This window comes from Aulonocara sp. 'chitande type north' Nkhata Bay, linkage group LG5, assembly GCF_057382095.1.
Source record: "Aulonocara sp. 'chitande type north' Nkhata Bay isolate Kocher_YH1m ecotype deep benthic linkage group LG5, A_spYH_male_GT1.1, whole genome shotgun sequence".
In the NCBI taxonomy this organism is placed as follows: domain Eukaryota; kingdom Metazoa; phylum Chordata; class Actinopteri; order Cichliformes; family Cichlidae; genus Aulonocara; species Aulonocara sp. 'chitande type north' Nkhata Bay.
The window spans coordinates 26,188,311-26,213,989 of record NC_141348.1 but is presented as its reverse complement, the minus strand read 5'-3'; the positions used below and the strand labels follow the sequence as shown (position 1 = coordinate 26,213,989).

Here is a 25,679-nt window from a genome sequence, read left to right as displayed (position 1 = left end):
GAACAGGGTCCAGTAACCATCACAGTGGCAGATATCCAAGAAAGGGTCTCCAGTATGAAGAGTTGGACAGCACCAGGGCCCGACATGGTTCACGCCTACTGGCTGAAGAAGCTAACTGCACTCCACGAGCGTCTGGCAGCACAAATGAACCAGCTGCTAGTTAACGAGAGACACCCGGAATGGCTAACTGAAGGCCGGACGGTCCTGATCCCCAAGGACCCCAAGAAGGGACCGGTCCCCTCCAACTACCGACCAATAACCTGCCTCAGTACTACATGGAAGCTCCTGTCAGGCATCATATCGGCTAAGATGAACAGACACATGGGTCAATACATGAGCGGGACACAGAAAGGAATTGGCAAGAATACCAGAGGCGCAAAACACCAGCTACTGGTAGACAGAACAATCAGCCGAGACTGCAAGACCAGACTGACCAACCTGTGCACTGCCTGGATTGATTACAAGAAGGCCTATGACTCAATGCCCCACAGCTGGATACTGGAATGCCTAGAATTGTACAAGATCAATGGGACCCTAAGAGCCTTCATCAGGAACTCAATGGGGATGTGGCGTACAACACTAGAGGCCAACTCCAAGCCCATAGCACAAGTCACCATCAAGTGCGGGATCTACCAAGGAGATGCTCTGTCCCCACTGCTGTTCTGCATAGGCCTGAACCCCCTCAGTGAGATCATTAACAAGACTGGCTACGGATACCGACTACGGAACGGAGCAGTTGTCAGCCACCTCCTGTACATGGATGACATCAAGCTGTATGCCAAGAGTGAACGAGACATCGATTCACTGATCCACACTACCAGGCTATACAGCAATGACATTGGAATGTCGTTCGGACTGGAGAAGTGTAGTCGGATGGTAACAAAGAGAGGGAAGGTAGTCAGAACTGAGGGGATTGAACTACCAGAAGGCAACATTGCAGACATAGAGGACAGTTACAAGTACTTGGGGATCCCGCAGGCAAATGGGAACCATGAAGAGGCCGCTAGAAAAGCTGCAACCACCAAGTACCTGCAGAGGGTCAGGCAAGTCCTGAGGAGTCAGCTGAATGGTAAGAACAAGATCCGGGCCATCAACACGTACGCCCTGCCCGTGATCAGGTACCCTGCTGGGGTAATAGGCTGGCCAAAGGAGGAGATAGAAGCCACTGACATAAAGACAAGAAAGCTCCTTACCATGCATGGAGGGTTTCACCCCAAGTCCAGCACCCTGAGGCTGTACGCTAAGCGGAAGGAAGGGGGCCGGGGACTGGTGAGTGTCAGCACCACAGTCCAGGATGAGACAACGAACATCCAAGAATACATTGGGAAGATGGCCCCAACTGACCGAGTGCTCAGTGAATACCTCAGGCAGCAGAAACCCAAGAAAGAGGAGGTAGACGAGGAACTATCATGGAAGGACAGGACCCTGCACGGTATGTACCACCGGCAGATAGAGGAGGTGGCTGATATCCAGAAATCCTACCAGTGGCTGGACAAAGCTGGACTGAAAGACAGCACAGAGGCACTAATCATGGCAGCACAAGAACAAACTCTGAGCACAAGATCCATAGAAGCTGGGGTCTATCACACCAGGCAAGACCCCAGGTGCAGGCTGTGTAAAGATGCCCCAGAGACAATCCAGCACATAACAGCAGGGTGCAAGATGCTAGCAGGCAAGGCATACATGGAACGCCATAACCAAGTGGCCGGCATAGTGTACAGGAACATCTGTGCCGAGTATAACCTGGAAGTCCCGAGGTCAAAATGGGAGATGCCCCCAAGGGTGGTGGAGAATGACCGAGCTAAGATCCTGTGGGACTTCCAGATACAGACGGACAAAATGGTGGTGGCTAACCAACCGGACATAGTGGTGGTAGACAAACAGAAGAAGACGGCCGTAGTGATCGATGTAGCGGTTCCGAATGACAGCAATATCAGGAAGAAGGAACACGAGAAGCTGGAGAAATACCAAGGGCTCAGAGAAGAGCTCGAGAGGATGTGGAGGGTGAAGGTAACGGTGGTCCCCGTGGTAATCGGAGCACTAGGTGCGGTGACTCCCAAGATAGGCGAGTGGCTCCAGCAGATCCCGGGAACAACATCGGAGATCTCTGTCCAGAAGAGCGCAGTCCTGGGAACAGCTAAGATACTGCGCAGGACCCTCAAGCTCCCAGGCCTCTGGTAGAGGACCCGAGCTTGAAGGATAAACCGCCCGCAGGGGCGTGCTGGGTGTTTTTATATATGTGTGTGTATATGTATATATATACATACATACGTATATATACATATATATGTATATATGTGTGTGTATATATATGTGTATATATATATATATGTATATGTGTGTGTATATACGTATATATGTATATGTGTGTGTAAATAAAATAACACAGAGAAACCCCAACAATGAGACAATTCCTTATAAGCAAGCACTTGGTGACAGTAGGAAGGAAAAACTCCCTTTTAACAGGAAGAAACCTCTGGGAGAACCAGGCTGAGGGAGGGGCAGTCAACAGCTGTGACTGGTTGAGGGTGAAGGAAGACAGGACAAAAGACACACTGTTGAGAGCCAGCGATTAATGGTAACTAATGATTAAATGCAGAGAGGTATATAAACATATAGAGAGTGAATAGGGTGAGTGAACAAAACACACTCGGTGCATCATGCGAAGAGCCCAGAAGCCTAGGCCTATTATAGTGTAACAATGTGAGGATTCAGGGTCACATGATCCAGCCCTAACTATAAGCTTTATAGTTAATAAAGGAAAACATTAAGCCTAATCTTAAAAGTAAGGTGGCTGTATGTCTCCTGAATCCAGACTGGGAGCCCGTTTCACAGAAGAGGGGCCTGAAAGCTGAAGCTGAATTTTGGACAAATCTGTTTGTGCCTTGAACAACTAAAAGCATACAAACTCTGTTGTTTGTGCTCTGTTAAATTTCTGTTTTTGAAAGGTGAAAATCCACATATGGAGACATGTAATCTTGTGTATGAATGCAGCTTCATGCTTTCACACTAGAACCAGACTGATAGGTTTACACAACAATAACCAGGGTGTTAGAGACTTTAAAAAGGTTCAGAGTCATTCAAAAATAAGAGCACAGAGACAAAAGGTGCATCAATCTAACTTTTATTGACTTTAGGTTGTCACAGCACTGTCACTTTGCTTATGTGAACAGCTAACAAGACAATCATATTGTATGATTTCTTGTTAATTTACAACCTTGATTTCTTCATCACTCCTCTGCTTCCTTGGTCTGAAATGACAAAACAGTGGCACTTAAAAATTTGGCTGGATAGTCTCGATTTTAACAGGATGAATATTTCTACAAATTTGATTCATGCTAGATCTTTTTTTTTTTTACCTTGACAATTTCACGACTCTTCGCCCTGAGTTTGTTAACTTGAGACTCAGCAATGTCAGCACGCTCCTGAGCTTCCTCCATTTCATGCTGCACCTTCCTGTACCTGCACAGGTGACTGTTGGCCTGCTCCTCCTGTAGAAGAAGCCACAGTGAAGTTAAACCCTGTGCACTGAGTTATACAAAGTGTGTTTCGTGAGAATCAGGTCTACTTACAGCCTCCTCAGCCTGTCGCTTATAGGACTTCACTTTTAGCTGGAGCTTGTCCACCAGATCCTGAAGTCTGGCAATATTCTTCTTGTCCTCCTCCGTCTGTTGTAAAGCATTAATTAGTTATTCTGGTATAAATGTAATACTCATTTAAGCATGGTATTTTCATTACTGTGGTTTTGTAGTAGTAATCAGCTGACCTGATAGGTGAGCTCCTTTACTCTTCTCTCATATTTTCGCACTCCCTTGATAGCATCAGCGCTGCGCCTCTGTTCAGCATCAACTTCAGCCTCTAGTTCACGGACCTTGACAAAGGATGTATGCAGTTATTTTTAAAATATAAAATGTTTCCCCAGCTTACAGCGAATCAGTCAGATGGCTCTCATGAGACTCACCCTAGCCTCCAGTTTCTGGAGCTGCTTCTTGCCGCCTTTCATGGCCAGGTTCTCAGCTTCATCAAGGCGGTGCTGCAGGTCCTTCACTGTCACCTCCAGGTTCTTCTTCATCCTCTCCAAATGAGCACTGGTGTCCTGCTCCTTCTTCAGCTCTTCTGCCATCATGGCAGCCTGAAATTTCATATCATATGTATTGTTGTAACTGTCATTTGTATTGTTGTGCCAACTAATATAGTTGGTAGAGTAATGCTACTGCACTATAGACATTCATCAGGGTGGCTCACATCAGTGATGGCCTTCTTGGCCTTTTCTTCAGCATTTCTGGCCTCCTGGACAGCATCTTCCACTTCACCTTGGATCTGAATGAAATCAGCCTCCAGCTTCTTCTTGGTGTTGATAAGGCTGGTGTTCTGAAAGGAAATACAGGATAATGAATCACATATTTGGACTTTCACCCTTCAAATTATAAAAATATGAAGTTTTTGAATCGTAACTAACCTGAGAGTGCAGCAGTCCCACACGCTCGCTGGCATCAACCAGCTCCTGTTCAGCAATCTTGCGGCCTCTCTCTGTTTGCTCCAGTGCAGCTCTCAGCTCCTCGATCTCAGCCTGCATCAGGTTGTTTCTGCGCTCCACCATTGCAACCTGCTCCTTCATGTCTTCCTGGCTTCTAATGGCTTCATCAAGATGGAGCTGGGCATCCTGAAATGTGCGACATTAAGAGGTAACAGTACCCACTTTAAGCTACTTTTCAGATAATTTTAGAAAGTTCGGGCAAATCCTTCAGTGGACCCACCTTCAGCTGTCCCTGCACATTCCTCAGCTGTTTCTGGGATTCAGCTGCCTGGCGGTTGGCATGACTCAGCTGAATCTCCATCTCATTCAGGTCTCCCTCCATCTTCTTCTTGATTCTCAGGGCATCATTCCTGCTCCTGACCTCAGCATCCAGAGTAGTTTGCATGGACTCGATCACTCTCTGGCTGTTCCTCTTGATCTGTTCAATCTCTTCGTCCTTCTCTGCAATCTTCCTGTCAACTTCACTCTTGACTTGGGTCAGCTCAAGCTGAATGCGGAGGATCTTGGATTCCTCGTGCTCCAGAGTAGCCTTTGAAAAATAAAATATTTACCATGTAGCTCCAGGATCATTAAAATTGAATTGTGCTGATTGGAGAGTAGTTTTTTTTTTTTTATCAAACAGTACCTCTGCCTCTTCAAGTGAAGTCTGGAGTTCAGACTTCTCTGTTTCTACAGTCTTTTTCGCTTTTTCCAGTTCATGAATGGTTTTTCCACCCTCACTGATTTGCTCAGTTAGATCAGAGATCTCCTCTGTAAGATAATAAAGAATAATCAATTTAAAGTTTAAGCAGAATTCATTATTTTGTTTACTTTTGGTGGATCTTAATGTCTAATAAATGCAAACTTGCATTGATTGTAGCGTACAGTATAACATTTGTAAGACTTAAATCTCTGAGCAGTAGTGCGGGTCACCATCGCTTCTTCTAACATAAAATACATGAAACAATATTAGAAATGGGGTAAAATTCCTTGGGTATAATAATTGAAATACGTTATAAAAACGTTAAAATTTTGCACAGTTAGCTTACTGTCTGGTATTTTTGTTAGTTGACTGAATATCTAAAGCTTTGCATACGTTGCAGGTTCTTGTTCTCCCTCTTCAAGGTCTCCAGGTGATCAAGAGCTTCCTCATATGAATTCTTCATCTTAAACAGCTCAGTGCTGAGAGAACGAGCTTCTTTTTGAGATCCCTCTAGTTCTGCTTGGGTTTCTTCATACTTCTGCTTCCACTCAGCAAGAATCTTAGATATAAGGCAGACCCATGTATTTGCATAATTCATGATTCATTAGCTTTGATTAAAATAAATAACTCAAAAGTGAAAATGGTACCTTGTCAAAGTTTCTCTGCTTCTTGTCAAGGTTAGCAGCCAGAGCATTGGCTCTCTCCACGTCGATCATCAGGTCCTCCACTTCACCCTGCAGTCTCTGTTTGGTCTTTTCCAGAGAGGCACATTTTGCATTCACAGCTTCGATGGACTCCTCTGCATCCTGGAGACGCTGGGCGAGCTTTTTCCTGTTAACGATTAGTTAACAGACTTTATATTCTATTATAAACATAGTTTGCGATAGGATGAAACTAAAACCGACGACTTACTTTGCCTCCTCCAGCTCCTCAGTGCGCTGAATAGCATCGGTTTCATATTTGGTCCTCCACTGAGCCACCTCGCTGTTTGCTTTGGATAATGCACGCTGCAGCTCAGCTTTGGCCTCCTGCTCCTCCTCATACTGCTCTCTGAGGAGGTCGCAGTCATGACGAGCTGACTGGACAGCATGAGCCAGGGCGTTCTTGGCCTTACAGAAAATTGGAAAAAAATATTTAATTTATTAACTTAAATTGTGGTTTAATCAGCTCCGGGGTAGTGCAGGTTTTTTTAATGTGCACTTACTTTAACTTCCTCTTCAATGTGCCTCTTTAGCTCTTCAATCTGCTGAGTGTAAGCCTGCTTGCTCCTTGTCAGCTGAGAGATCAGGGCTTCCTTCTCCTCCAGTTGGCGAGCGATTTCACCTAAGGTGAGACAGAAAAAAAAGAAAGAAAGAAAAAAACAATCCACATTTGAATATGATCATATATCGAATGAAAAAATAGCTAAAAATAGTTTTCCCACCATTTTCCGTTTGAAGCCTTGCCCTTTGCACCCCAATGTCATTCAGTTGCCGCACATGTTCATCATTTTTGGTCTTCAGCTCACTCAGCTGATCCTCCAGTGAGCGACACATTTTCTCCAGATTTGCCTGAAATGAACAAAAGCTGCAATAATCTAAAGTAATGGACACAAGAGCCAAATGTAAACGAACATAAGGTTAAATGTATGTTTTCTCTTGCTTGTCAAATGTTTTACTTTATCGTACCTTGGCTTTAGCGATGGCCTCCATGTTGCTTGTGAGGTCATCAATCTCCATCTTGTACTCGCTTTTCTCTTTCTCCAGCTTCTGTTTGACTCTCTGCAGGTTATCAATCTGCTCTCCTAGCTCAGCCACGCTGTCAGCCTGCTTCTTGCGGAGGGCTGCGGCGGTGGCTTCGTGCTGCAGGGTGGCCTCTTCGAGATCACGCCGCAGCTTCTGAAACTCGGCCTCGCGCTTCTTGTTCATCTCAATCTGAACAGAAGTGACCCCGCCAGCTTCCTCGAGCCGCTCACTGATCTCCTCCAGCTCTCTGGAGAGATCAGACCTCTGCTTCTCCACCTTGGCCCGAGCAGCACGTTCAGCTTCAATCTCCTCCTCGAGCTCCTCAATACGAGCCTATGATTTACATGTTGAAAGAAACAGACATCTAATCAAATTGTAATAATAAAGCTGAATATACTTGTTACTTGTAATAGACTTGGCAGCTTGCTGTCAGATACACCAACCTGCAGTTCTTTGATCTTTTTCTGAAGCTGAGCAGAAAGAGACTGCTCATCCTCAATCTTGTTCAGAAGCTGGCTTATTTCAAAATCCTTCCTGTGGGGAAACGTTCAAACCAAATTTTACATCCACATTTTTTATTTATTTATTTTTATTCTTGCAATAGGTAACCCTCATTCTGACTGCTGATTTTTACACTGAAATAGAGAGTTTTTGTTTTTTCACTTTTGCGGAATTGTGGGCGAACCGTTCTGTTTTTATTATGATTTGTTTTTCAGTAACATATGCTGGTTGGTCGGGAAATGATCTTTAGCGTTGCTGCTGTCTGCTAAACAAACGCAGTTATATTAGATACTAAATTTGATTAATTGCATTTTGCTTACTTCTTTATTTTCTCATCAGATTGCTGCTTATCATTCTCCAGATCCATGATGGTTTCTTGGGCCAGTTTAAGGTCACCTTCAAGCTTTCTTTTAGCCCGCTCAAGGTCCATGCGAAGCTTCTTTTCTTGCTCCAGGGAACCTTCAAGCTGTGTAAAACAAGATAAGATTTTATTTTGGTTTTGAGATTTTTGGGGTTTATAGTTTATTTTCAAGGAAACTCAAATTGCTATACTCACATCGTCCACTTGCTGCTCCAGCTTGGTCTTGGCCTTCGTCAGACTGTTAACTTTGTCTTCCTCTGCCTGCAGGTCATCGAGGACCTGCTGATGGGCCTCTTGGAGGGCTTTCTTTTCTTTGGTCAACTTGGCAATTGTCTCATCTTGGGAAGTCATTTCCTCAACCAGGTTTTTAACCTATATTGACAGTATTTTTAAAAAAAACCCCAAAAAACAACGTCTTTGCAGTTTGCAAACAATTTGACCTCAAAGCCTTGAGACTGATGCACCAACCTTGTTCTCAGTGGCATGTTTCTCCTTTTCCACTTTGGCCAGGGTCAGCTCCAAGTCATCAATATCCTTCTTCAGCTCAGAGCACTCGTCCTCCAGCTTCCTCTTCTTTGCAGTCAGCTCAGCGTTCATTTCCTCCTCATCCTCCAGTCTCTCAGCTGTCTCTTTAAGTCTGGCCTCGAACTGGATTTTTGCTTTAATGAGCCCCTCACACCTTTCCTCTGCATCAGCAAGGTTTTCACCTTCCTAAATTGATAGTAATATACAAATGGATTAAGATTTCCTCATTCATAAAGACAGTTCAAATTCCTTTGTTATTTTAACATACCGCTTGAATTTGGATCTGCAAATCATTCTTCTCCTGTAGGAGAGTAACCATCTTCTCTTCCAGCTCTTTCTTCTTAGCCAGAGCCTTTGCCAGATCCTCTTTGGTCTTTTCAAAGTCCACTTTCATTGCGGCCATCTCTTTCTCCGTCTCTGCACTCTTCAGCAGAGGCTTAATCTTGAAGTACAACTTCATCCAAGGCCAGGTTTTGACATTCATGAATGAACGGATGTTGTACTGGATGGAGTAAATCGCCTCCCTGAGGATAGAAGATTGAGAAAAATTGGTATTTTTAGATCTGAAAAACTGTAATAAAAACTATGGGCTGAACCAGAAAGAAAAAAATTAGCGCAGAAATTACATTGAAGTTGTCATCTGCATTTGTAAAAATCCCCTTTGGTGTGCAAAGCTACTATGCCTACAGTACCTGCGTTCCATCATCTTGACAAACTCTCTCCTCATGAGGAAACCTCTGCAGAGAGCCTGCGTCATTGTGACAAGGATAGCGAGTTTTTCATCACGCATCTCCTCCAGGAGACCCAGGAGACCAGCTTTGAAGAACACCTGAAAAATAGTCATACAGAGCACATACAGCATTGTCAAAAGCAAAATTGTAATACCTGCTTAAAGTATCCTGATTTAGCAGCAGTTTATTTAAAATACCAACAAAAGTTTGCATTTTTTGTTACTGTACCTTTGTGTGGCCAAACTTGTACTGGGTATGGTCAACATCAATGGAGCCCAAGAGTTTCTCTGAGGCCTTCTTGTTGTCGATGAACTGTCCCTCAGGGATGACACTGGCATTCAACACTTTGTATCTGATTGGGGGTACATGATGAATTAAGTTAAGTTGATCTTTAGATTGTGGCAAATGTCTTTATTCTTAGTAATCACCTCTGCTTGAAGTCACCGTAGAGGATTCTGCTGGGGAACCCTTTCCTGCAGATCCTGATCCCCTCCAGCACACCGTTACACCTCAGCTGGTGGATGACCAGGAAGTTCTCCATGAGACCTTAAACCCATATTAAATTCAGTCATGTACATGGCATTACATTTACCCTAAAATGCATTCATTTACATTATTGTTACCAGTCTTTACCAGGAGTTTTTGATTCATTTGGAATGAGACAGCGTACAAAATGAGGATGAGTGCACCTTAAGTTCGTCATCAGCTTGCCCAGATTCTCCTGAAATATGAAAATATTCAAATTTTCACATGATGGAAAGTAAACCCTGGATGCTACCTACGCATCTGAGGAAAAAAATAATATTTTTATGCTTACCCTGAACAGAGCAGATACAGTCTGAAAAGACCCACCCTTTTTCTTGCCACCTTTCTTTCCACCTCCCTCAGCTGAAACATTAAATGTCAGATATAAACTTAAATGACTTTAAATATAATTTTTTATTTTATAATTTAATTATTTTTCTGTTCTGTACTAAATCTGATCATTTTGAAATATAATGAAAACAATAGAAACTCTGTCCTAAAAATATGATCATCACCTTCTGCAGAGGCATGTGACGCATACAGGAAAGCCAACAGCTTTGTTGAAGACTTCTGGTAGAGCTGTACCACAGAGTTGTTCAGGGGGTCTTTGTTCTTCTCCAGCCAGCCATTAACATTGTAGTCAACAGTACCAGCATAGTGCACCAGGGAGAAGTGGGCCTCAGCTTTGCCTTTGGCAGGCTTTGGTTTCTGGAACGGGGCACTTTTGCCAATATGCTGGTCATAGAGTTTGTTCTTGAAGGTTATGTCTGTTGCCTTGGGGACAATGCACTCCTCTTCAAGGATGGAGAAGATGCCCATCGGCTGCCATGATGAAAGAAGCATAAAAAAACAGTTTCAAGTTGTTTTCTATTGTTTTATGTGTGCAAATAGACAGCACACGGCTCACCTTCTCAATAAGCTCAATGCAGGCAGCCAAGTCCATACCAAAGTCAATGAACTCCCATTCAATGCCCTCTTTCTTGTACTCTTCTTGCTCCAGGACAAACATGTGATGGTTGAAAAACTGTTGCAGTTTTTCATTGGTGAAGTTGATGCACAGCTGTTCCAGGCTGTTGAACTGAAAAAATACAGATAAGGTCAGCAAGCGCACCCAAAACAAGACTGTGCTTTTATTCTTGACATACCCTAAACCCTGAACTGTTTTGAAAATGTTTTGCATAATTAGCAACATGAACATAAGACAATGCAGTGTTAGTTCTGCATACTTACATCAAAAATTTCAAACCCAGCAATGTCCAGGACACCAATAAAATAGCTTCTTGACTGCTTTGTGTCCAACATCTCGTTGATTCTGACGACCATCCACAAGAACATTTTCTCATAGACGGACTTTGAGAGAGCATTGACGGAATTGTTGACCTGATTTTGAAGTGAAGGGATATTGATTTTATCATTAGGGGTTATAAATTTAAGAATAGTGCTATTGTAACCTATTGGTAAAAAAAAAAAAAAGCCTTATCAATATGTATTAGTGTCTTGAAGGGTTTGGTTTAAAGACACTGTCTTACAGGAAATCATTTGTTATTTGTGTGTTTTCTTTGTAACATCTGTACCTGAGGAACAGTTTGACCTTTGGTCACATACTCGTTCCCAACCTTCACTCTCGGGTAGCACAGTGCTTTTAGCAAATCAGCCGAGTTCAGACCCATGAGGTAGGCGATTTTATCTGCAACTATATGAACACAATTTCATAAATAAATAAACCTCTACCTCAAAGGTCCTCTTTCAAGTGACAAAATCAGCAGTGCTTAAAGTGCACAATGTTCTTCATACCCTCAGTGCCATCTGGCTCAGCCTGCTCTTCTCGCTGCTTCTGCTTGAACTTCATGTTTCCGTGATGCATCACAGCTCCGGTCAGTTTATACATGCCAATTTTCTCGTCTGCGGTGAAGCCCAGGATGTCAATGGCAGTCTGTGAAATGATGAATAAGTTTTAACAAGCACAAACAGAACCCATTATATTTTAATGTAAAATAGAAAGCTGTTTTTGATTCAGCGTTTATTACATTTTCAATTCAAACTCCCCATTAACAAAGCCGAACATCAATATGATGAGCTTCATGGAGTTCTGTTTATATAGTTATTAATATTAGTGAAAGGTCGTGAGTGAAGCTGTTCTTACGTCAGTAGCGATGAATTCTTCAATGTCATTGATACTCTTGACAGTGATTTCACCCTGACTGATCATGGGATAGTCGTATGGGTTTGTGGTGATCAGGAGAGCCTCTAAATGAGAAAAACAAAATACATAAAACATAATGAACAATATATATATATATATATAAACACTATATTTTGTTTTTTGGTGTCATTTTGGTATAATTCTCTAACCGATGAGCTCAGGTTTGTGGCCCGTTGTGAGCTGATAGAAGATATGGTAGCTCCTCTCAGCAGAGAGCTGGAACGTCACTCGAGACTTCTCCAGCAGATCTGTACAGATTTAAGTTTCGTGGTTATCACAAATCTTCCTTGTAGCAGTCAAAGCAGTCTGATAATTCCCTCAAAAATAAATACATAAGTAAAACCAAAACAAAAATCATACATGTTTCAATATCAGCCGAAGCCAGTTTTCCAGTTGTCCCAAAGTGAATTCTGATAAATTTTCCCTAAGCAGGAGAATAATGTTTCAATTATAAATGCAACAGTGAACATGAACTGTGAATTTTTACCACAGAATTAAGGTAAAATCACCAAAATAACTTACAAAACGTGAAGAATTGTCATTCCTCACAGTCTTGGCATTACCATAAGCTTCCAACAGTGGGTTTGCTGCAATGATTTGGTCTTCCAGTGACCCCTAAAGACAACGTTCATGAGCTGTGATTACAGGAATTCTTTGATTGATTTTTAGATCTCATATTTTGCAACTTCATCTACCTGCATTTTGCCGGGAACTTGCTCGGTTTTCTTTCCTCCAGCCACTGCAATTGTTGCAAAGTACTGGATGACACGTTTTGTGTTGACAGTCTTTCCTGCACCAGATTCTCCACTGGTTAGAGTAAGGAGTTTTAGAGTTGTAATTTCGATATTGCAAATAATACTTTTGGAAATGCTCATCATATAAAAGCATGCTTTGTACTTACGTAATCAGGATGGACTGATTTTCTCTGTCTGTAAGAGACCAAAATCATCAAGCTAAAATAATTCGTTCACTTTTGAATTGCAGCTGTTTTATTTCTGAACTGTAGCTTACAAAATGATCAGGACACATTGTATCTTAAAAAGGTTTATTACCTTGGAGCATGAACTGATAGGCATTATCAGAGATGCAGAAGATGTGGGGTGGAGCCTCAATTCTCTTCTTGCCCCTGTATCCTGCTACAACCATTGAATCATACACTGGGAGCCACTTGTAGGGGTTCACAGTGACGCAGAACAGCCCAGAGTAGGTCTGTGGAGTCAGAGAGGATCATTTATGATGCATATCTTCCTTTTGTCGTGAGCACGAGTATCAGCTATGGAGTTCTGATCAACTCACGTAGATCATCCATGCTGCATAGCGCTCTTTGAGGTTATACAGCACAGAAGGCTCACTGAGGTGGGTCATCATGGCCATGTCCTCAATCTTATCGAATTTGGGAGGGTTCATTGGGAAGACTTCATCTTCTTTCACGGTGATAGTCTGCCAAAGAAGGCACAAATGTAAATTCAGATAGAATTAAGCAGTTTTGTCTAAATTGTGATATTTGTTTTTAATCTTATTTGTTTTATTCTCATTGTTATTTTGAATTATTCATTTGGCCTTCTGATCAGTTTTTGACTGTGGAATACATCCAAATGGGTCCAAAAAGCTACTTCGTCTTAGTCTACTTTGCACAAGGTTGTATTTCAGATTTAATATGTGGCAAGAATAGCATTGTCAGAATGAATCGGACAATGCTATTCGTGCCACACTCATTCACACATTAAGCTGTGACAGTTAACAGTACTTGGCTTTTGTTACTCTTCAAGTAGTTCATGCAAAGATTTTGCTGTCTGTTTTGTTCACAGCGATGAAAACCGGAGGTTTTACCGTATCTCAGAAGAAAGGAGTGCTAGTATTCTTTGGTGTATTGTTTAGTGATTCAAGTCTGGTGTCAAACAACTTTGAACTTTATCAACAGTGAAATTCTGGGTATGTCTGGCCTTGTTCTTTCTGTTCTTCCTCCTTCTGAGAAGTGTTTTAATTTAGCATTATAGCTGCACCTGCATTTTTTTTTGGTTTGTTTGTTGTTGCTGTTGTTGTTTTTTACAACACCAGCTTGGTTCAACTCCAAAGGAAATTCACATCACTGGCTTGAATTGAACCAAGTGAAACTTTCAGTCTAACCATTATGCTGAGAAAAGCCCCTTCTTTCTTACCATAACAACTTGAGTTATGACATTTTCACTCAGTTGTGATGCCATGTTTTCTGCTATCATGTGGTGAAGAATGGCTTCAGGGCAATCTCACAAGTTTAAATTTGATTGCTGAAAAGAGTTTGTCAGATTCTGAAAATTCCAAATATATCTTACATGTCATGACTTCGTGTGTTACATGTAAATATACCCAAACCTCTCTGGTTTCAGATATTTGGACCATGCTACATATAGTTAACATATCCATATAGTTATTCATAACTTGAGCAGTCTGAATTCACATTTGAAGCTGCACAAATTCAAGTGTCACTACTCTCACCTTCCCGCACAGAGTCTCCACGGTGGCTTTGCCGCCCTCTCTCTTAACAAGTTTCCCCTTGAGGTACATTTCTTTGGGCTCACTCACGAAGTATGCTGTTTTAGCATCAAATGGAATATTTTGAGCTTCAATGCGCTCTCTTTCTGGCTTGCGGAGAAACATGGCCGCCGCGCCAAAACACTCCATCTCTGCGTCCCCACTCATGATGACCCTTTACTGCAAGTGAGGAAACAAGAGAGGAGTCATTCATCTTATTTGTCAGCAGTGTATATATTACATATATTCACACTCTTATAGCTACCTATACAGTCAAACATGCTATTCCTTTAAGAAGAGAAGGCTTGAGAGTAGCTACTCTCAGAGTAGCTACTCTCAAGCCAGGGATTCAATAAGTACCAACAAGAGATGCTCATAAAGATCCGCTCTTGTGTCTGTCCTACTCATGCACTGGTACTCTTGATCACGAAAACTGATCACATTTACCTTGGATGAAAAACGAGATGAGAAATGGGTATTCCTGTCAGACTTCACTGCAGACTTCTGAAATAAGGAACAAAAATTCACAAATTAGACAGTTAAGTCAGTGGTTCTTTGTTTTAAAATAGTATTAAATAGAAATTAATTTTCTATTTTTTTTAAAGAAAAATCTGTTTGGAAACATAAAAATGTGAATAACCAGCCTGATTCCTATGATATGGCAAAGTACTGGAATAGATGACCTCCCCAAGATACTTACCTTTGCTGGGTGCCTGTGCTTGGTGGTGGCTTGCTCTTCCTTTTATATCAAATGATGGGAGCCTATCACAAGTGGGTTTCTCTATTTGGTCATGCTGTGTGGTGTTATCCTTGTGCACCAGTTCTTTCCTCCACCTCTGTCATCGCACAGTTTATGTCTTCTGGACGTCTTACATGCCAGAATTCCTGTACCTGTAATTACCAACACAGTCAGGTTGTGTTGCCTTCAGCAAAAATACGGAGATGAAGCAGCATTTCGAACTCCATACTCCTGTCTTGTTTTAAATTTTATGTAACATACAGATGTGCAGTTGGCTTTTGGTTGTTTATGTGTAGCACAGATAGGAAATTGGCTCATTTTTGGCTAAAGTCAAGTCAGCAGTTACAGACAGTCCAAAGGTGTGACTAATGGATCTTTTTATTGGTCTCTGGCACAACAGTAGTCCCTCGAAGTGCTTTGGGGAAGCTTTAAAAAGTCACTGAGGTACTGTTTCAGAGGCCTTACAAGTCAGAAATTATTATAAAATAAAATGAGTGCCAAAAAGCTTTAAAGAAAAGGAAGTTTTGCCAAGGCATTACATTTTACAACAGTGCCAACAGCTGTTCTTAGTCTTGTACTTAAGGGACACACAAGGGAGACTGAGACAATCCCTAAAAGTAGAGCAGCAGAGTACCAGTTCTTCTTCCTTTATGTTTGAAAAATGACCTCATCCTGGATTTTTCCTGTGAATCTAAGCGGAGCGAGTTAACACTGTTTAGGGCATTCAATTCCATATTGTTTGTGTTTGTTAGATGCTTGTTGAGGCTTTTGTCAAGGATGGCAAGCGTGCAGACATTTTTGCCAAGACTATGGAACATAGCCGGCACAATTAAGCGTGGGTAGAAAGCCATTGGGCACTGTTTCCCTGGAAAGAAGATCAACTTACAGCAGTGAATAAGAAGAAGGCATTCTAAAGCACTTACCCACAAGATATAATGAGCCTCTGTCTTCAATAAACATGTGTTACACGATACCTGCTCCGAAATCTTCTGTCTTATTAGGGCAAAACTCAAATATAGCATCAGGCTTATGTTGATACTAAAGTCAAATGCTACATACCTAGCAGGCTTATTGTATTTTAATGGACTTTGATCTACGCCTGACACCTTCTTCATTTGTCAAAGAGTATCAGCTGGGCTGTGGATAATAAACCAAGGTGAGTGCTGGGTAACATTCCAGTCTGTTGGCTGAACACAAAGAAGCATCCTTGTGCTTGTGTTCAAATGTGCAACACTGTAAGTATTGTCCAGTTTAATCTGATGTGTAGAACAGTGTTTTACCTGTGTTTTGTCATTTTTAGTTACATGTGAAAACCTAAGGTCAGTAGAGTGATTTTTTTTTAACCATGTGGTAGAGTTATATTTTGTATGTTGCGTTATGGCAGCCATTCAGATTGTTGTGTGGCATATTGATGCCATTAATTGCAAAGCCTGGAACTCAATTACTAAAGAATGTGTTATTATTTCATTAAGAGAAGTATTTGTTTATTAAACTCTCTTAATAATGCTGTGTTGTTATGCAGCTTTTACATTTTTAATATTGTCTTTTAATCTTTCAGTGCATGCTGATAATAAGTGGTGCTCAAATATAGCTGCAAGGAGCACTGACTGTGACCTTTTTTGATGACAAAGAGTTTTGTTGTTGGCGTGGTTTTTCTTTGTTAAAATTAGGTCTGAGATTTTGGCTTGGCAGTACCCATCTTGCAGTAGGGCTCTGGTATTAGGGCGTGAGAAGGTGATAAGTGTGAGAGTGCCTGGGTGTGACTGTTAAGCTGTCTCCAACAGTTACACTTGTTACTCACACTTGATATTTTGGAGGCTAATGGCTTCATGCAGATGAAATTGTCCATCATCGTTATGCAAATGAATCGACTATTCCTGATTTTTTGATAAAAGAAACTGAATTACAATTTTTTTTTCTTTTGTTTTTTTTTAAAGAGCAAGGTCTGGTTATTAAAGCAGTAGTAGTTTGGGATGCACTAATTTCCTGGCAGTGTTAATGACTGCCACATGAGTGGTAGTCACTGGCATCTTATATGCCTCGAGTTGCAAATGTGCAAACATGTTGATCATGTTACCGGCTTCTCTGTCATCATCACCATCATGATCATCTTCTTGTCTCTTAACATTACACTGCTTCACCAGCTTTCACTGAGAGCCTGCATTTACCTAAAAATAATTTATTCTTTTATTTTAGTCTTTTATTATTATTATTATTATTATTATTATTATTATTATTATTATTATTATTATTATACAAAATGTTTTATTCAGGTCACAGGGTGATGCTTGAATCTGTACCAGCTTGCATTGGACAGAAGATGGGAAAACCGGGGACAGTCCCTTGGAACTATCTTAAAATATGGTATGACATGTTTTCAGATTTTTCTATATGCTATTCAGCTTTCATACTGATTATTTATTGCATGCATTGTTCTGAGAAATTCAGTAGAATTTCCAGCCTTGCTTTTTTATGTGAACTCTAATTGTAATAGATTGTAAAGATATTTCACTGGTTTACTGTGATTTTTGAATGTAGGGAATTGCTCTAGATCACCTTGAACTGAACTTTAAGCATATTTAAATGAATACTGGGGAACATCTGGATTGAAATGAAACCTGTATGCCCATCAGACAAGTATAATTGAAGAGTTCACTGATGTAGTGCACCCAGTATAAACTCTATTATGTATCCCAAAAGCACCAGCTGCCTCTCCTGTCAAGCTTAAAAACACCATTGCTGTTTTCCATAGTTCTCAGCAGAACCTTTAATGAAACCTTTCCTGTCTTTTTTCTGACCACAGCCAAGGTTGTTTTCCACAGGCAGTAATGTGATCATCACAAATCAAATGATACATGTACACTTGATTGAGTAAGACATATTTAATAACTACTTATCACAAAATCCCATTGCCATGTGAGTTTTCCCCCTAAAGGTTTAAAGGTAATTAATAAAAGCAACGAACTAATGCTGTTTTTTAATTATCTACACAGGAACGGGGCAGAAGGAGAAGAGAAAAAACGGAAGACATGGAGAGATGGAACAACGACTCATGAAGTGCTAACTGACAAAGCTGGAAGAGTAAGAGAGACTGCAGGTGCAAAACTACTTTTTTCACATGTTTTAAAAAGGATATAGTAAAAAAAAAAACAATACACACAAAAAAGGAAACAATCCACATAAATGTTATTTGCAGATTTTCCCATATTAGAAAAAACCTTGGCACAGTGGAATAGATTTACAGGAATGATGTAAACATGAAATTGTAGCAAAAAACTGAAAAATGATGTGTGTGCAGAGACCCATCTACCTGTAGAAAATAGAATTGATTAGCATTAAAAATACATCAACATGAAAAGATGTTTAATTATTACGTTTTATACAACATTTATACACCTGAATACATATACAAGATTTATCTACACTGGCGTATTACTGGTTCCTAAGTTACTGTCAGCACTAAACATTTCTAGTTGGTTGCACATAGACAGAATTTTATCTAAGCTATCTTCCAGTTTATACAGCTTTCCAGATTATGGGTTAAGCCCTGCATTTCAAGCACTTGAATCTGATGCTCATCTCTTTTGCAACTGTGGAGTTCATTTACAAAGTAACAAATCATAATCAACAGCCACATGATTACATTTCCTCCACGATTACTATCATTGCTCTCTGTTTTATAGTTGTGTGCGTTACTGCAAAGTCAGAGCAGTTATGTTTTTTGTTATTGTTTGTCAAATAAACAATGGTGGAACATCGAATTAAACTTGGCCAAACTTTCAAATGATGAAATCTGATCAATTCCTGTTAGCCAAAATCTCAAGCGTCAAAGAGCTTGAAACGCTCTGTTTCTTGTAGGTTTTTTTTACTCTTGGATCTGTATGTATGTGAAGGGAGTGGAAGCTTGTCCTATGAGGATGACTTTTTCACCTGGACTTTTTCGTTGTTAAAATCAGCAGAAAGTTGGTTTAAAGTAGGATGGCAGCCTTTAAGGGAGAGGAGATAAAATGTTTGTTTCAGAAGAACTAAGGAGAACTAGGGAGCTAAATATTACCTAAATAAGAATGATTTCAAACTCTTAACCATCCAAAGCTTATCGGGCTAAAGTGAGTGTAATAGTCCTATGTCCTTTTAAATAAAATGTAATTAATCAGGAAAAAATGTTATGCACTTTGTAATGAATGAGGATGTGGGAGCAGCTGCATTTGTCTATTACAGAATGAGAGAGAACAGGCGGATCTGTTGGCCTTAGAGCTTGATGAGAGTTCACACTGTGACATATCTGCCACTTACAAAATAATTTTGCCCATCAAAAACAAATATGCAAATTAATCCTAGCCAAAAATTGATATATATATTAAGCAGACTGCACTGCTACCTCCTACCTCCACCTCACTCTCTCTCTTTGAGCTGCTCAATTCACATCACAGTGTCATCTGCAAACATGAACAAGCTTGGCTTTTTTGGAAGGGTTACCAGAAGAAAGCCTCACCTCTGTAAAAAAGAGTTTGCAATGCTGAATATGAACAAAGCAGAACACTTTAGGAAAAACGTCTAAATATTCAGTCATCAGTTTCACAGCTAAAGCTTGGTCAAAATAGCTCTGGCTTTTGGACAGACAGCTAAAGGCAGAAGTAGATACATTCAGCACAGCTCTGACATGATAAGCAAAATGATACTGAAGAGCACCCTTCAAAAACATTGTGTGGTTCTACAACAGGGCAATAATCCCAAGCACTCAAGTAAACCTATGACAGAATTACTGAAAAAGAAGTTGTAATGGTCCAGTCAAAGTCTAGAAGCAATGTTCTGAAAAGTGGACCCTACAGTGATGCCAAAGACTGATAAAGACATTGTTACACATTCAAAACCTTTTACTAACAACCCTAAGAGCAGAAAAGGTGTGTCCCATCTGTTATTTATAGGAGGCTGGTATATATTTCATGATTCTAAAAAGGAAATCATACACACTGCAGTCAGCACCAAAACATCTTTGCATCATCCATCTGTCTGCAATATCAGTACCAAAAGGCATGTGGTACACAAGGAAATGCAGACACTGGTAGTGCAATTAACAAAACATGTGACGCTCCATTTTGTTTTTTGGTATTTAACTTACCTGAACTTTCCAAAAGGCAACCAAGAAAGGTTCAGCATCAGTCCAAGTAAGCTATGAATCAGCCTTAATCTCTCCTTTCCTCACTCTCTGTCTGCTCTACTGATTTGACCTTTTTGTCACTTAAGAATAAATGAACACACAGAAGCAAAATTGTCAGTCTGCTGCCAAAAACCTGCAGAGATGTCTCATTTATCACACACAGGGGAATATTTTCCTCATTAGCAGTTCAAAAATAACTCGGCCTTCTTGAAGCCAAGATAGATTGTTTACCAAAGGCGAACAGGTGCTCTGCCATGTGAACAAGTTGTTCACTTGTTTTCATTAAGACAAATATTCACTGTTGATTACTTGGTGCTTTTTCTATCTATAAAGCAATGGAGCGGATGCAGTTGAACAACGAAAAAATTGGGATTTCCCGACCTCGTGCCCTCCTCTTGTTTGTTAATACCATGTTTCACCCTGTTCACAGCACAGGCTGGTCCAGTACGATACAGACCATCCTACAATACCATAATGTTAAAGTATCAGGTGCACAGTTTTCTTTAAGTGCATAATAATCATCAACATTTGAATTTATAATTTCAGCAATTTTTATGCTTTTAAAGATTTTTCTGACTGAAATTCTCAAAGCTAATCCAGCTTATAAGACCATCATTGTCATTGTGTTTCACAATGAATTTGATTTTCTTCTTTGAATAAATTAACCACATGTAACCACACAGGAGTTCAACAGTTGCCATTTTTCTCAGAGTACCATCAGTGTTTGTAGCATCTGAGCCTCAAACACAAACTACAATCAGTGCTAAGCATCCACTTAGCAAACTCGCTGCGCAGAACAGAAACGATAACAGACTTGCAAAGATCTCTACTTACCATGAAAGAACTTAACACAATTGAACGTGATGTGTTTGTGACCTAGTTACTGTACTAACAGTCAGAAATACAGAGCTTAGGTGTCCTCTTTCTTTATAGAGGAAGCACATCATGATAATGGACCATAAAGAGATCTCAAATTAGCTTCTGGTTAATGCTTGGGCCTTTGCTTAAGAGATGTTTGAAACAATTTCTCTGCCAAAAATGTGTTTTAATGGTGTGGCTGTTCCCTTTGCTGATAATGTAATCTGTCATATGTATACAAAGACTGTCATTAATTATATTTCTACATTTTTTATGAATTCATAAAAGCCTGTAGAAATGCAGCATACATGAATTCATTCTTCCTTTCAGGTTTAGGTATGATAATGCATAAACAACCCCTTCAGTTATTTACAGGTCGCTTTTTTGTGAGGAATTGTTGAGTTGTTTGTTTTTCTGTTTTGGATAGACTGACATGATGAGCTTAGGAAGCAATCTGCTATTATTCAGAAGCACAGTGACCTAAGAATGAGGTGATAAATGGTGGCCAGAGATTTCAGTATAAAAGAAGCACCCCCACAAATCAGACTTCTGGCACATATAACCCCTCACTCACACCTGCTAACATGTTGGTTGCTTCAGAGATGCCAGAAATGCAAATTGTTATGGCCAGACCCATTTGTCCCTTCAAAGTCTTTATACCTGCTCATTTCTCCCACCACCTACAAGTGACAGTGAGAACCATCCACTATATTCCACTTTGATGTGTACCATTGTTATGAGATCTGTTTTATGTGTTTGACGTGTAGGTCTTCATAATGTTTGGGCTTCTTTTATTTCTTGTCATTTATATGATCTTGTGCTTCTCAAACAGACCTACTCTGGCCTGTTCCACACTGAACCCCTGCCAGTGGCTCCTGGTGTATGATGCAATGGTTGTTGCAAGATACAGGGGCAAGAAGAGGATTGAGGCTCCACCCCACACCTTCTCCATCTCTTCTTCCTCCTAGCGTTTTTCCCGCTCGGTTGCAGGGTCCGCTTTTCTGCAAAGTCGTCTCCACTTGGGTCGGTCAAGGGCGTCGGTCAGATCGGCTTCAATCTTCTTCACGTCGTCCTTGATTCGGTCCATCCATCTCCGCTTTGGTCTGCCTCTAGGTCGACGTCCTTGGGGGCTGAGCCGCAGTGCTGTTCTCACCACTGAGTTCTCATCGCTCCGTACCACATGTCCGTACCACCGCAGCCTCGCTTCTTGCATCTTATCTGTGATTGGCGCGATTCCCATCCTCTTTCTAACGTCGGTGTTCATGACGTGGTCCCATCGTGTTAGGCCTAGGCACCATCGCAGCATCCGCATTTCCATCGTGTGAAGGGCTTGTTCGTGCTTTGCGGTGGCTGGCCAGCACTCGGATCCATAGAGGGCGACGGGGCGCACTACACTCTTGTAGATCTTTGACTTGAGGCGATTGGGCATTCTTCGGTCACACAGGACGCCGGTGACTTGGCGCCATTTCATCCACGCTGCGTTGATCCTGGCTCGTACATCTAGTAGGATATCGCCGTCATTGCTGATCATCGATCCGAGGTATTTGAAATGAGGTACTTTCGCCAGATCTTCTCCATCGACGCTGATCGTCTGGGGGCCAGCCTCTAAGTATTCGGTCTTGTTGGTGTTGAGCCTCAGGCCGAAGTCAGCTAGGCGAGTCTTCCACTGCTGCGTTTGGTATTGCAGTTCTATTCGCGATTCATCGGCCAGGAAGACATCGTCGGCGTAGAGAAGTGTCCAGGGATGGGGTGACTGGAGATCCGCCGTCGCAGTGTCCATGCAAAGGATGAAGAGCAGCGGGGAGAGTGCCGAGCCTTGGTGGACGCCCACATTGATGTTAAAGGGCGGCGATGTTCCCACTGGGCTTCTGACCACGCTGGTGACTTGTCGGTAGAGGAGCTTTGTCCAGTTGACGTAGGCTTCAGGAACTCCATGTGATCGCAGGGAGTGCCAGATGAGGTCGTGTGGGACACGGTCAAACGCCTTTTCCAAGTCGAGGAAGGCCATGTGGATGGTCTTGGACTTCTCTCGGTGCTTCTCCAAAAGCAGGCGGGCAGCATGGATGGCGTCCGTCGTGCCACGCCCCCTGATGAAGCCACATTGGTTGGGCGTTAAGTTGACGATTTCTCGCATCCTGGCGTCGATGATCCGTTCGAAAACCTTCATGGTATGGCTTAGGAGTCGGATCGGGTGGTAGTTGGAGCATTCAGCCACATCGCCTTTCCCTTTCCAGATGGGCACCGTTATGCTGGTTGACCAGGCTGCTGGGACGGTCCCGTCTCTGATGATGCTATTGAACAGGCTGGCGAGGACTAAGGCGCCTTGGCGCCCGAGCAGCTTCCAGACTTCGGCTGGTATGTCGTCTGGTCCGGTCGCTTTACCATTCTTCATATTTTTAACGGCTGTTTCCACTTCCTTGATGGTGATTGGCGGGACAGGTCCTGGGACGGGCGGGGCACTGTGGATTGGCTGGTGAGGGAACTCCACGTTGCAGATATCGGAGAAATACTCGCTCCAGCAATTGAGGATGGCGAGCGGGTCGCGGAGGGTTTGATGGTTGGCATCCTTGATGTGTTTGACCTGGCCAATATCCTGTGTTGCTCGATGGCGGCTGCTGGCAAGGCGGTAGATTTTGTTCGCTCCTCCGGGCGTGTCCAACTCTTCATACAGTTGGTCATAGTGCGATGCCTTTGCCGCTGCTACCGCCTTCTTTGCGGCCGATCGTAGAGCCCTGTATTGCTGGTAGTCGCCATCGCTGCGGGATTGAAGCCACACTTTGAGTGCCGACTTCTTTTCCTTGATGGTTTGCTGCACGCTATCATTCCACCACCATACTTGCTTGTCGATGAAGTGCTTCCCTGGCTTCGTCGCCCCAAGGGTGTTGCCTGCTGCGTCACGTATTTGACTGGCGATGTTCTCCCAAGCCTTGTCCACTGGCTCATTGGAGTCCACGTCGAGGTGTTCAAGGGCGTCCATAAGCTGCTGTTTGCACTCAGGGAGGCGCCACCACTTGATCTTCTCCACCGTCGTGGTTGGTGTTCTTCGTCGTCGTTGGCCAAGGTTGAGTCGGAGATCCATCACAAGTAGCCGATGTTGAGGGCCAATATTGGTTGATGGTATGACTTTTACGTTCGTGACTAGGCTGAGATGGGGTCTTCGGACTAGCCAGTAGTCGATTTGGGTGTCTCTGCCGCCGCTGGAGTACGTGATGAGGTGTGCCGGCTTCTTTTTGAAGAAGGTGTTGGTCACGGCAAGATCGTGGGCCTCTGCGTAGTCCAGTACCCGGCAACCGTCGTCGTTTCTGGTCCCAAATCCTTGGCCGCCATGGAATCGGTGATATCCGTCTCTCCCCTTGCCTACATGTCCATTTAGGTCGCCGCCTACCGCCACGTGTTCCTCAGGGCTAATCGTTTGCAGGTGGTCGTCGAGGGCGCGCCAGAATTCTGTCTTCTCCTCGTCGGGGCAGTTGGTCTGTGGTGCATAGCAGGAGATAATCCGTAGGATGGTCGGGTCGGCGTCGATCTTCACTGACATGATGCGATCCGATATGCGGGTAACTTCGACCACGTTGTCCCGGAGCTTTTGACTCACCACTATGCCCACTCCATTCTGGGCCCGGTTGCCATTGTAGAAAAGCTTGAAGCCTTCTCCAATGTCCCGTGCCTTCGCTCCCTTCCACTTGGTTTCTTGAATGCACGCGATGTCGATGCGGCGGGTCTTGAGGGCGTCAGCCAATTCTCGACTTCTTCCGGTCATTGTTCCGATGTTCAGGGTTCCAAGGCGGATTTGGGCTTGCTTCTTCAGCCCACTCCCTCCATGAGCAGGTAGCCTTTGTCCACTTCTCACGTCGTTCAGGCGGGGACGACGCGCGTCGCCTGCGGGGGACGCCCTAGCTTTTTGAGACGTCATTGCATGGGATGTGACTGTGGAATACATCGACCGGCGCGTCACTCCACCTGACGTCGAGGACCCTCACCGTTAGCCAACTTCCCGAGGGTCGTTGTTTCCAGCTGGCACCGCGAGGAGGTGGTGATGGGATTTTGCCAGCCCCACACCTTCTCCATCTCTGATAATGAGATAATCAGTTCATGCTCCAAGGTGATAAACCCTTTGATCAGCAACTCCATTAAAGTAATGACCCATAAAAAGTCTACATTTTATATTCTACATAATGTCTTGTGTACTTCCCCTTTATGGTGATGGTGCCTATAAATACATATGAATTTATAATGATTTAATGTGGCAGCTTATAATAAATGAATTCAATAACACAATTTGTATTAAATTACATTTTTTCACAGATTGTGAGAATCAGTCAATCATGATTACTTAAGTTTTAATGAAAGACATCTGTTTTGGACTGAAACAACTCTAAGTGATCTAACTAGTAATTTCTGCACTGTATTATGTCAGATTTACACCATTGCATGTGTGTTTCATTTTCCAGTGGCGAATCTGGTGCAGAAAAGACTGTCAACACTAAGCGTGTCATCCAACACTTTGCAACAGTCGCAGTGTCTGGAGCGAAATGTAAACGAAATGTAAATAGAAACTCGAAATGTAAAATGCAAGTTAAGTGATGTGATATGATGTAGAACTGTGTGATACACTTGCCAATTTAAA

At 42.4% G+C, this 25,679-nt stretch overlaps 2 protein-coding genes across 2 annotated transcripts; both read right to left on the bottom strand.

Annotated features, from left to right (window-relative positions):
- Positions 1–3,116: 3,116 nt before the first annotated feature.
- Positions 3,117–4,663, bottom strand: LOC147330765 (myosin-8-like). Its single transcript, XM_086292557.1, has 7 exons — positions 4,460–4,663; positions 4,246–4,371; positions 3,962–4,132; positions 3,767–3,871; positions 3,573–3,668; positions 3,360–3,491; positions 3,117–3,251 (listed from the first exon to the last, which is right to left on the bottom strand). Exons 1-7 carry the CDS (start codon positions 4,616–4,618, stop codon positions 3,231–3,233), a joined length of 810 nt encoding a protein of 269 aa, XP_086148683.1. The 5' UTR covers positions 4,619–4,663; the 3' UTR covers positions 3,117–3,230.
- Positions 4,664–7,760: 3,097 nt separating this feature from the next.
- On the bottom strand, positions 7,761–14,468 carry LOC147330764 (myosin heavy chain, fast skeletal muscle-like). Its single transcript, XM_086292553.1, has 23 exons — positions 14,259–14,468; positions 13,086–13,229; positions 12,842–12,998; positions 12,691–12,718; positions 12,485–12,596; positions 12,312–12,404; positions 12,150–12,213; positions 11,939–12,037; positions 11,730–11,833; positions 11,381–11,519; positions 11,161–11,279; positions 10,817–10,966; positions 10,494–10,664; positions 10,102–10,408; positions 9,879–9,949; positions 9,695–9,782; positions 9,490–9,607; positions 9,290–9,413; positions 9,023–9,159; positions 8,599–8,854; positions 8,274–8,516; positions 8,001–8,177; positions 7,761–7,910 (listed from the first exon to the last, which is right to left on the bottom strand). Exons 1-23 carry the CDS (start codon positions 14,466–14,468, stop codon positions 7,761–7,763), a joined length of 3,261 nt encoding a protein of 1,086 aa, XP_086148679.1.
- Between the last annotated feature and the right edge of the window lie 11,211 nt (positions 14,469–25,679).